This window comes from Lytechinus pictus, chromosome 2, assembly GCF_037042905.1.
Source record: "Lytechinus pictus isolate F3 Inbred chromosome 2, Lp3.0, whole genome shotgun sequence".
NCBI classification, from domain to species: domain Eukaryota; kingdom Metazoa; phylum Echinodermata; class Echinoidea; order Temnopleuroida; family Toxopneustidae; genus Lytechinus; species Lytechinus pictus.
This window is the reverse complement of record NC_087246.1, coordinates 7,471,265-7,484,385: the sequence shown is the minus strand read 5'-3', so window position 1 is coordinate 7,484,385 and position 13,121 is coordinate 7,471,265. Positions and strand designations below refer to the sequence as shown.

The 13,121-nt window shown below is 36.5% G+C and overlaps 1 protein-coding gene across 1 annotated transcript in view; it reads left to right on the top strand.

Moving 5' to 3' along the window:
* Window positions 1–10,675, top strand: part of LOC135156326 (uncharacterized) — a 60,775-nt gene extending 50,100 nt beyond the window's left edge. Inside the window, exons 9-14 of the mRNA XM_064108369.1 lie at window positions 2,380–2,550; window positions 3,912–4,076; window positions 4,515–4,652; window positions 6,596–6,951; window positions 9,474–9,567; window positions 10,041–10,675. Of these exons, the coding sequence (XP_063964439.1) occupies window positions 2,380–2,550; window positions 3,912–4,076; window positions 4,515–4,652; window positions 6,596–6,951; window positions 9,474–9,567; window positions 10,041–10,067 (951 nt within the window). The 3' untranslated portion in view covers window positions 10,068–10,675. The remainder of the gene's footprint in view (window positions 1–2,379; window positions 2,551–3,911; window positions 4,077–4,514; window positions 4,653–6,595; window positions 6,952–9,473; window positions 9,568–10,040) is intronic.
* The last annotated feature ends 2,446 nt before the right edge of the window (window positions 10,676–13,121 follow it).

Here is a 13,121-nt window from a genome sequence, read left to right as displayed (position 1 = left end):
TCATCAACATGTTTGTCTGACAAGTTGTGAGATCTGACATCTTTCCTTGATTCTGATTGGCTGAGCGGCACTGTTACTATAGTAACTGTCGGACAAAATGGGACTTGACGGACAAAACGTCCGGCAAGTCCTTTCATGAAACACTCATCAGATGGAATTAAATTTTGATGTGAAATCGGTAATCTATTAAATACAATTATCATTCACACCACAACCGTTTTGGGGCTCTAAAAATCATATAATTTAGTAAGAAATGGAATACTGACATGCGAATTGGGGAAATTTACCAAGGAAACAAAAATAAAGACAACGATATTAAAAAATATTGATGAAGGTTTTAGGAAAATCCATCAAAGTTATTAGAACTCTGATTTTTGTGACGTCACATGCGAGCAGATTCACATGACATCGTGAAATTAAAAAAATCAATGAAATGTCATTTTCTCAAAAAAAGTAGAATGTGATTTATTGTACCTTTATTATATAAAGAGACAAATTATTGCACACCCGCTCCTGACATGCCTGAAGGAAGGTAATTTTCAGTCATCATGAACCATTTAGGCATTTTATATTACATAACATTATGGAGCAGCTGCTCGTATATTTGACGTCACAAATCAAAAAACTTAAATTCTAATTTCTTAATCTTTGATGGTTTTTCCTCAAACCTTCACCACTGTTTTTTATTATTTTTTCTGCTATCTTACAAGATAATTGTTGTCGTGTTTAACTTCCCCTTTAAGAAAAACAAATGACATTTTTGTCTTCATACCCGATGACATCATTGAGTGTAATTCTTTGAAATAAGGTTATTAAATCCTGGGAGCGTTTCATGAAAGGACCTGTCGTATGTTTTATCCGACTAGCTGAGTGCGGTTTTATCCGACAGTTACCATAGTAATAGTGCTTCTCAGCCCATCAAATTCAAGGAAAGTTGTCAGATCTGACATCTTGTCGGACAAAAATGTTGATGAAATACTCCCCGGATGTGTGAGGTGGGCATTACAGATTAAGTTTCTTTAAAACGATAGATGTCTAGTGGTTATGGCAAAATAATTTTTCTGGCAAAATAATTTCCTATCTAAAATACTCACATTTTACCTTGAATGCATAAAAAAAAATGTTTGTGGGAGGGTGTGTTCATGCTGTATACATATAAAAATGTGAGTTTGTATAGACACGTATCCGGACATCTACCTCCTGGACATCAACTCCAGACACCCCACCTCTGGTAAAAATACCCGCCTATGATAAGTACCACCAATGATAAACCCCCTATCACACTCTACATGCTCTAAGACATCCCCGCGGACATTATACCCTGTAGGAAATCTACCCCGGGCACCTATACCCATGGACATCCACCCTTCGGACATCAACTCCCAAATATTCATCCCATTGGAAATCTACCCTCTTTGACAACTAATCCCCGGACTACTCCCACTGACAACTACCCGGCTGGACAGCAAACCCTATGGTATAACACTCCAGGATAAGTACCCCTAGGACATCCACCCCGACATTCACCCCAGACGTGTACCCCGAACATTTTACTCCTTGAACAACTACCCCATTAAATATGTCCTATATGACAACCATTACCGGACAACCTTTCTAGACAAGTAACCTCTATGGCACCAACTGTAAATAAGCAGGCGTCGTTGTAGGAAGGAGCTTTTGGGACTGGTGCCCCCTCCCCTAAAAAAAGCTTTAAATTTCTCAAGCTCCCTGCAGCCCCCTCATTTTTTTAGTCTAGAACCGGTCCTGTAAGTAAGATACACTATGAGAGCTAGTTTAAACCAGCCAAACCACCAAATTTATGCTATATCTACGTGATTACACTGTATAGGCCTACAGTGTTTCTTAACAAATATACACTTTTTGAAAATTGTTGACAAATTCACTGTAGGGGAAAGGCTTATATATGGAAAGTCAATAAACAGAACTTACAAATGACACAAAAAAGTTGGAAAATTATTCATGCTTGAGTTGATTGAGCACTGACCGTGTGAATAAAGGTATTATAAATTAGGATGCACAAAGTGGGAAGGATTTTGCCTTCTAGGAGTCAGCCCCCTGGATTATGCCTATCAATCCATCAATGAAATTTCCGTGATGTGAATTGTAACATTTTTGCGTACAGATGAGGGGGGCTTTGGGGCTCCTCAACCCCCCCCTCAAAAAAAGACCATGGAGAACAAAAGATTAGACCAAAGAAGGGAAAATAGAAGGGTGAAATATGATATTATTTTCTGAATATTAAGTCAAAATCTATCACAAAATTTGATTTTGTGTTAGTATGTCCATTCCTACTTTAATAAAAAAAATATTTCATACTTATGAAGTATTTCAATCTATTTTTTATATCTATATCAACAGATAACCAGTCTGAGGCATGTCGAAGCGACTTTGACTTCAGTGTCATCTTATAATTATGCGAAAGGACTCTTCTCCATGCCGAAACTACAATCAGTAGAATTGATAAGAATAGAGCTGAGTGATGAGTTCTTCACCACAATGTCCGATCATGATCATGCGTCCAACTCAAAGGTACTAGATCAAGTTAAAAAGCTTCCCCTGCTTTGGAACTTCGGATCCATAGCACTGTGTCTCTTCACCTTTGTTATGCGTAGAGCAGAGCTGCCAAGTACTGATTTCCAGCAACTAAACAAAAATGAGAATATGCTGATGGTATCTTCCAAAATATTGATTTATTAAGTTTAGTTTTATGGTATTTTGATAATACTGATTTCCTCAAAAATAGCTTTTAAATTATTGAAATGGTCTTGTTCAGGTTGGCAGTCTTGGTACAGATTGATATTTCATTGAACTATAGAGGTACGTGTACGGTTACCGTGGTTATGAAAATATCAATCGACTGTGCCAGGTAAATGTAAATAGTTCACACTTTCTCGTCTCATGTAATGAATGAAATGCAGTTTTTGAAAAATCAATCGATATTGACAGATAATCTTAGGATATAATTGATTTTGCCAAGGTGGTTTTTATAACGAATCAAAGTAACCAAAATAATTTTCAGAATGTAGACTAAAGGGAAAACCACCCAAACAAAAGTTGATTTATATCAAAAGAGAAGTCAAACAAGCATAATGCTGACAATTTTAAACAAAATCTGCTGTAAAAAAAGGTAGTTATGCTTATTTTTCACAAACAGTTATACATTCATGCACAGCAGATATGATAGCGTGATATGCAAATGACTGAGCAGATGATGTTATTTAATCACCATACTATATCAATTATGCGAATCGGATACTTCATTTTTGCAGATTTGACAATAAGTATGATTAAGAGACTCTTTATCGAATTACAACTCCACATGTTTAGGAATGAATCAAACTTTGTTTCCCATTAAATATGATATTTCATATAACAAAATAAAAAAGAAGGAACGTATTGATGACGTCATTAGTCTCCATAAATGTATAGCAACCATGATATGAATATTACTGGTCAGATACAACGAATTTAAAATTTCATGATTTGTGTTATTTTTCATCCGATTTTTCATTAAATTGTCAGCGTTACGCTTAATTTAATATTCAAATAAACTTATTAGTTGGGTACACTTTACCTTTAATATTGCACGTAAATAGTCAATAGTGACACAATATACTTCTTGATTTTTTTCCATCCAAAGTGATGTTATACATTATTATTACATTTTGTCGAGTAATTTCACGTCAATGCATGTTATATGATAATATGTTTGTCAATCTAAATTATTATCCTGCAACCGTATTCTTTGTAAATGTTCATTTCATGTGTATCCCCTTGTACGAGGCATATTGTATTCATTATCTTTAACCACATAGACTCTGTCTTAAATCAGTGATATACACTTTGAAGCAGCAAGTGTCATCATCTTCCGTTTTCATTCATTTTTTTAGATTGAGAAACTAAAGTTATCAGAAGCAAAGCTAAGTAAAAATGCATCAGCTCACTTTGGAAAAGGACTATGTGCTATGCCAAGGCTTCAGTTATTGGAGTTACATTCCGTTGAGCTACAGGATGAGAGTGCAACGACACTTCTGGGTGAAGCATCACGTCCGAAAGTATATTTTTTCTCGACACTTTCCATTTGATGAATGTTTGTAGCACATGATTTTTATCACTTTCGTAAAATATATCTTGAAACTTGTGTGAGAAATGACATTTCATTCATGGATAGTAGGCCTTTACAATATTTGATGACATGTGATCTATAGTGCCTTCCAATAAAACAGGGAGCCAAAATTATCATTTTCATTTATACCCCTGCCCATCGTAGGTTGCAACAGGCGTTTTAGTAGTCTCCGGTTAAATTTGAAAAATTCTTGTGAATATCCCAGAATCATACAGAATCATTAGTTTAGCTGCGTATATTTCTGATAGCTTACTTCCAAAATTATTGCAAATACAATCACTTTCGAGTGTACCATATACCTTATGTCTCATTGGCAGTCAGATTCCTTTTCATTTCTACTTTGAAATACTTTCGTTTTTTATTTAAGGTTCATACCATGGTAATGAAGAGATGTACAATCAATGAACGTATCCTGCGAGCCATTCTTTCCTTTCCCCAACTGCAATCCCTCTGCTTGGATCACAACATCGGTTTTCCTGCGAACACAGAAGAGCGAAAGCCTATGGTTAGTTGATGAACTTTTAATTCAAACTGTTTCGATAATGAAAACAGGGGCGGCGGAGCGAAGTTCAAAGTGGAGAGGACACAGGGAAAAATTGACATTTCCTCTCATGGAAAGGCACTGGAAAGGGCTCCTTAAAAAAGAAAACTCATAAGTATTTAAATTCCTTGAAACTATAGCATGCGGGATCACAAACGGCGGAACGTGTTTCCGTTTCCTTTAGAGAAGGGGAGAGAAAGAGTGAGACTCGGACTATAGGCGCCGCTTTTCCGGCGGCGGCGTCAATACCAAATCTTAACCTGAGGTTAAGTTTTTGAAATGACAGCATAACTTAGAAAGTATATGGACCTATTTCATGAAACTTGGCCATAAGCTTAATCAAGTATTACTGAACATCCTGCCTGAGTTTCATGTCACATGACAAAGGTCATTTAGGGTCAATGAACTTAGACCATGTTGGGGGAATCAAAATCTTAACCTAAGGTTAAGTTTTCGAAATGTCATCATAACTTAAAAAATATATCGACCTAGTTCATGAAACTTATAGATAAGGTTAATCAAGTATCACTGAACATTCTGCATGAGTTTCACGTCACATGACCAAGGTCAATGGTCATTTAGGGTCAATGAACTTTGGCCGAATTGGGGGTATCTGTTGAATTACCATAACTTTGAAAGTTTATGGATGTTATTCATGAAACTTGGACATAATAGTAATCAAGAATTACTTATTATCCTGTGCAAGTTTCAGGTCACATGATCAAGGTCAGAGGTCATTTAGGGTCAATGAACTTTGACCAAATTGGGGTATTTGTTGAATTACCATCATAACTTTGAAAGTATGTTGGTCTACTTCATAAAACTTGGACATAAGAGTAATTAAGTATCACTGAACATCTTGTGCGCATTTTAGGTCGCATGACCAAGGTCAAAAGTCAATGCACTTTGGCCATAATGGGGGTATCTGTTGAATTACCATCATAACTTTGAAAGTGTATGGGTCTGACTCGTGAAACTTGGACATAAGAGTAATTAAGTATCACTGAACATCCTGTGCGAGTTTCAGGTAACATTAGTAAGGTCAAAGGTCATGTAAGGTCAATGATTTTTGGCCACGTTGGGGGTATTTGTTGAATTACCATCATATCTCTGTAAATGTATTGGTCTAGTTCATAAAATGTGGAAATAAGAGTAACCAAGTATCACTAAACATCTTGTGCGAGTTATAGTAGTTTTCAAAATCAGCGTTGCTACTATATTGAATCGCGTGATGCAGGCGAGACCGCCAGAGGCATTCCACTTGTATTTATTTTATTCAAACCACCTGTATGTATAGCTGACTCACCGTACGGCCACTGGATAGGAAAATGTGCCTTAGCCATAGTAGTGATAATTCCCTGAACAGATTTCGTTTCTGCCTGAAATATAGTTATAGCTGTGTGTTTCGTGGTAAAGTAAACTCAACAAAACCTTTTTGAATTCATTGAAATTGGAAATGTAGAATATGAATACATAATATGCCGCGAACGAGCACCGGAAGGGAGCGATTTGAAAAATTGTTGAAATTGTAAGTCTTGTAACTTGTTTTGTGGTTTATTTTGGCGCTAATTAAAAGAATTCCATTCCTTGGTGTTTTACATGCATCCTTTGATTATATGTTTTCCTTCCATATAATGTATTTCTTGAGTTATGGTTGGGCAAAATATTATTGTTTAATCAGTATATTGAATTTTTTGTTACAATATGGATCTTATTTCCATCGGGTCCATGGTTCCATAGATGATAAATATATAGGGATCACATAATCATCTCCATGTACATTAATACTGTCCTCTGCTTTTTATGACTTTTGATTGTTTTCAAGATCCAAAATTAATATATAGGCCCTATTCAGTCAAAGTTCAGGTAATAAAACCTTGTTTTTCAAAATTGCTACGATCCTTCAGAAACGCGTCGCAAGTTCTGTGAACGACCTGTCAGTTGATTGTGGTAGTGTTGCTGCGCTGTGGGAACTTCAACTTCCAACGTCCTGTTCAAAGGTTAAGAAACTAACTGTCTTCTTCTACGACGAGGATCTTGACTCATCAATTATTATCACCACAGCATGTTCACCGTTCCCTAGTCTGACTGAACTTCACATCCATTGGCTAAGATCCCTTGATCCTGTAAAATTCTACAACGCTCTGAAGAAGTCATGCCCTAGACTCATCAAGCTGACTCTCACCCGCATTAAGCTGTACAATGAGAAGGCATCACAGGTCATCGAATGTTGCAGAAAACATCCAACCCTGAAATTCATCGAGTGAGTCGATTTTAGCAATGTGTGCTCATTATCACTATTAACATTAAAGTGCATTTTAGTTTCATACTTTGTGTCACTATTTAAAAGCATTTTTTCGTGAATGTTCTGAAATATGCTGTCACTTTCCTATAATCTATTTATTTATTTATTTATTCTCGAATATTTAAACAGGGTGACCTGATCAGCATAAAAAATATACAATATACGAAAAACATAACAACAGGACATTATGAGATGGAGAAAAAAGTAACAATTACAAGGTAAAAATACGAGAATATGCTACGAGATACAGATGGCAAGATACATGATATAAATATGCAAAACACTAACATTAAAAGCTGGTTTTCCTCAGGGCTCGGTGATTATATTTTAAAAGAAAAATTTAAAAGGATGAAAGATCGTTAAGACATAAGGCAATGTATTGCACAGTACTAATAAATTTAATTTTGGAATAAAAAAAAAATGAGCAGAAGACATATTGCATCATTTGGTAATTTTATTACTAATATACATTGAGACAAAAAGAAAACAAAACACAACACGTTTTAATGTCTAAATAATAAGAATAACAGAAAGATAAGAAAGGAGTAGCAATCTAGATTAAGTGTACTTTAGGAACGGCACGGACAATGGAGTAGTGGATGATAAGTGTGTATTATACTGATTAAAATGAATGATGTGATTTGTCTATGTGTGTTTAAGTTGGTATTTGAAAAAGTGAATGGATTTTGAAAACTTTATATTGTCAGGCAGTTGGTTCCAATTGAAAGAGCCTAGAAAAGGAAAGATTTTTGGTAAAATGTCTTACGACATTTTGGCAATCTCAGGAGCAATTTCTCAGAACTACGTGTGGTTCTCGTAGAGACATCATCGACAAATGAAAGTCTATCGTATAAAATGGCGGGCGATAATTTGTTGACACACTTATACATAAGAACACATGAGGCTCTATGGAGAACTTTGTTTAGAGAGGGCCAGTTTAGTTCTTTAAACACGATTTCAGAACGTGTCATCCATGTGCGATTTGATATCAGGTACGCTGCCCTTTTATGTAATCTGTTTAGCGTGTCATAATTTCCTTCTGATCTGCCAAACCAAACATTTGAACAATAGAGGATATGGGGAATGACATATTCCCAATAAAGTTTGGAAAGTTGAGTTAAAATAATGTTTATTCCTACGAATAATTCCAAGTTTACGTTTGATAAGGTTTGACATTGAATTAGTATATTGCTTAAAGTCAAGGCAATTATCGATAGTTACGCCCAACTGACACTTCACTTCATTTACACATTCTAGGGTACAGCCATGTATATTCATTGATATTTGTTGATTATGGGTAGTACTTAGTTTTTTGTTTTGACCCTAATAGCATTACTTTTGTTTTATTATAGTTTAAGATCAGTTTATTATTTCTTATCCATGAATAGGTCTCGTATAGAGCCTCTGTAAGATTGGTTTCGACCCCCGGGGGGGGGGGCCAGTTCCATTCACGAGTGGATACCATGCGCGACCATGGGGTCTCGAAAAGCACCCTAAACACGTAATTTCCATATTCTGAAAATGCACCCCTTAACAAGTATTGGCGTGTGAAACCCTACCCTTAACAAGTATTGGAAACAAAACGATACTCTTGGCAAATATTCCCTGAAATGAACCCCTAAACAAGTAGGAATGTTTTATTGTTACGGGTCCTTCGGTCGTCGGCTTTACCTAATTTGGTTTAGTACGACCCCATCTTCTACATCTCGCGAAAATTGGACTCTAAACATGAAGTGTTGGGACAAAAGGACATCCTTTATAGAACATTTTAATTTTGTTTTATTATCCCCGCAAATTCGACCCTAAACACGTAATTGTCCTAGCGAAATAGATACCCTTTTTTCATTATTTTTGTGTTTTTGACACCCTTATCACGTTACGTACGTAACGTGCCCTATCGTGAAAAAGACATCCTATTTACGTGTTTTTTGGTCGCGCATGGTATCCACTCGTCAATGTAAGTGCCCCCCCCCCCCCCGGGTTTCGACCTCTGATGTAGTCTTACCAGATACTGAAATAGTAGTGTCATCTGCGTACATATACACTGAGGCACTAACATGATTCGATAAGTCGTTGATAAATAGTGAAAACAGAACCGGAGCAAGAATTGAGCCCTGAGGGACACCTACATTAATTTCTTTTGTAGAAGACTTTTCATTACCAATAGAAACAAATTGTCTACGGTTTTCTAAGTACGGTCTGTTCTGTCGAAAGCACGACGTAAGTCAGTGAATGCAACACCGTTCAGTCTCCCATCATCTACCTGCTTGACCAATCATCAACCATACAAAGTAGTGCTGTCTCGCATGAATGATTAGGCCTAAAGCCAAACTGATTAGGAGACAATATTTCTTGTTGAAGAAGATGTTTAAGAAGGCTTGAACTTACAGCTCTTTCAATGATCTTGGAGAGCACAGGTAAAATAGCTATCGGTCTATAATTCTGAACAAATGCTTTATCACCTGATTATTGTTCGATAGGATGGATTCATGTTCGACAGATGGATATCTGGATGCTGAGATTATCAAGGTTAACAATGAAAGGAAGCTTACAGTAAATGTTACTCATGGACCGGTAAGTTGCCTTATCATCTCCCTTGTGGTTGATCCAATGCATGTCAAAATTATTTAAAACGGAATTGGGATAAAACGGAATTGGGATTCAGACATATGACAGAGAGTCGCGAAGTGTGCAAATGAGCCAAGAGTTCAAAATGGTTGTATTGATTTAATCCATTGCTTAAAACTTGAATGTAGCTTTTCATCAAATATTTTAAAGAGAATTTGATGATGATCCACAGCATTTATATTGCATCATAGATTATATCTGTTAGTAACATTCACATGTACAGGCTCATCCAAGCTAATTACTACAATTCTACTTAAATAAGTGAGTTTTGAGTGATCTATGATGACCTAAGATGACCTATTACTTTGAACTACAAGTTGGTTTCTTTATTGATTCATCCAGAGTGTATATTTCTAATACCTATGCTTTCCACACTGTTAGATGTTTTCTTTTTGTTTCATTTTTATATCAATAAATAGGAAGACATGCATGAGGATAATGAATAAGCTGTTATGTTTGAAACATAATCAGGATACCAGAAAGAACAGACTCAAGGAAATCTCAAGTCGTTTTGGTCCAATTAGCATGCTTGGTGGATTGAGATATGCAAGATCTTGTCAATATCTGGAAGTAATTTCATATGATATATGAATCAATTTCAGCGAAATTGACCGAAATGACCAACAGCAAGATGATGCGATTAGCTTTGCCAAAGTTGTTTGCACACAAAAGTTAGATTTCTCGTAAAAATAAAAATAACTTGATAAATTTGAGCATTTTAATGGTGTGAATCACATTACCACACAGTAAACCATTACACTATTAATAAAAAGTTCTTTCCAGCACAAATATGCCAAATTGGCTTAACACCGGGGCGGCGGGACCGAGGGGAAAGGGTGGGGGGCAATCCCCCAAAAAAAAATCCTCGGAGAAAAAAGTCCTTTTTAAAAACTATAATGTGTACTTTTCTATATGAAATAGCCTTTTTAAGTAAAACCATACATTTCAGGTTTTCCACAGGGGGGACCGTCCGCCAAAAAAATTGACAAGCAAAAAAAAAGTTCTTCGATCGATCACAAATAAAGGCTTTCGTACCGGAAAAAAATTGACAAGCAAAAAAAAGAGTCTTCAAGCTCGTCAGGGGGCAATAAAGGTCTTCAAGCTCGTCAGGGGGGCAAAGATACGTACGTCTTTTGTATGGGTTGTGACTCGTAGGTACGCTAGTGCTTTTTACTGATTAGAATGTATTTCTAAATTCATAAGTTTTTGGGAAATGGTGAAAAGAAATGATAACATACTACTGACAGATGTACGTGAATGATTTTTTTTAATACCCATTGGCATTGCTGTCGGTTCTAAATCAGTAATAAATAAATAAATAAATGAGTCACGGCCTATGGGCTGCAGATAAATGCTGATCGACGCCTATAGCAGAAGAAGTACCAGTGCAAGACTAAAGGTTGATCTAAGCAGACGACGCAGCATAATGTAGCTTAAGCATAGAGTGATGATGGGTTCAGCGAAGAGCTCAGAGAAAATAAGGTTGTTATATTCAATCCCGTAATGCTTTGCGAGTGGTCACAAAATCGTCTCGGCGCAAATCACCTAAAACAGCCGTCTGGTGAAATCGCTGATAACAACAATCTCCGATTCGGTAATGATTTTAGTTTCCTGAAACTTATATTTTGTAAAGTTTCAAATATCGAAGTATGTTTTTATATGTATGTCTATTCCTCAACATATTTTTTAATGTAACCTTTGATATGGTTGTAGTCATATTCTTTCATATTCGTTTCTTGATCGCTACTAATTTGTTGTTGAATTGGATCGGCATTCGATTTCGTTGACATGAACAATAAAATATGCGCGCAGCTCAGCTGCATGCGCGTTGACCTTTGGCGTTAACCAACGAACGTAGAGGGCAGCAACACACAAGCGTGTTGCTCTAAGGAAGGTCAACTCTGCTCGAATTTTGTGACCACTCTAAAAAATAAGGTGGGTTTTTTGGAAATTTATCGAGTTGATTTTTTTTCATTTGTTAATTTCAAATATTTTTTAATGAACAATTATTAGATCGGTTATTCTGGGTATAAATATTAAAGGTATTAATTTCATTTTTAAAGAAAATATTTAGCTTAAATAATCATGATTTTGCCATTTTCCCTCATTTTGGAATAATAAATCTATGACGAGGATACCTCATATCTCTTATTTTCTTCTGCTGAATTTCGCTGCACCACTAATAAATGCATAGACAACCACCGTAATAATCGAGGTCATTCTTCTGGCCTGGGTGCGCCGAGTCTGGGCCGGTCGCGCAGCTAGCTAGTGACGTTGATGACGCGCTGGGGCTTCAGGCGACTCGTCATAGACCAACGAACGTAGAGGGCAGCAACACACAAGCGTGTTGCTCTAAGGAAGGTCAACTCAATACGCGCATGCAGCTGAGGTACGCGCATATTTTATTGTTCATGGCAACGAAATCAAATGCCGATCCAATACAACAACAAATTAGTAGCGATCACGAAAACAATATGAAAGAATATGACTACAACGATATCAAAGATAACATTAAAAAATTATGTTGGAGAATATACATACATTTAAAAACATACATTGATATTTAAAACTTTATAAATATAAGTTTTAGAAACTAAATCATTACCAAATCGGTGATTGTTGTTATCGGCGATTTCACCAGACGGCTGTATTAGGTGATTTGCGTCGAGACGATTTTGTGACCACTCGCAAAGCATTTCGGGATTGAATATACCCACCTTATTTTCTCTGAGCTCTTCGCTGAACCCATCACCACAGTGCAGCTGCAGCGCAGCGCGCAGCCAATGCAATGCATCCGATGCGTGGGTTGTTGTTTTTCACCGTCCATGCCATGGTCTCGGACTCGGAGTTTAATTTTAGACCCGGATTTCGGGGATACAGCGCCTTTATTTCAGATTTATAGACTTAAAAGTCAAATGACATTTGAAATTTGAAATCTAACCTTGAACAATCATCGTTGATAAACATCAGCCCTGAAGCAATTGCACTTCAAATCAGACTAGGCAAATTGGACGTAATTGTCTATGTTGCTAGAAGGTCTATGGCGAGTCGCCTGAAGCCCCAGCGCATCATCAACGTCACTAGCTAGCTGCGCGACCGGGCCAGACTCGGCGCACCCAGGCCAGAAAAATTTCCTCGATTATTTCGGTGGTTGTCTATGCATTTATTAGTGGTGCAGCGAAATTCAGCAGAAGAAAATAAGAGAGATGAGGTATCCTCGTCATTGACTTGATATTCCAAAATGAGGGAAATGTCAAAATCATGATTATCTAAGCTAATTATTTTCTTTAAAAATAAAAGTAATATTATTAATATTTATACCCAGAATAACCGATCTAATAATTGTTCATTAAAAAATATTTGAAATTAACAAATGAAAAAAATCAACTCGATAAATTTCCAAAAACCCCACCTTATTTTTTAGAGTGGTCACAAAATTCGAGCGGAGTTGATCTTCCTTAGAGCAACACGCTTGTGTGTTGCTGCCCTCTACGTTCGTT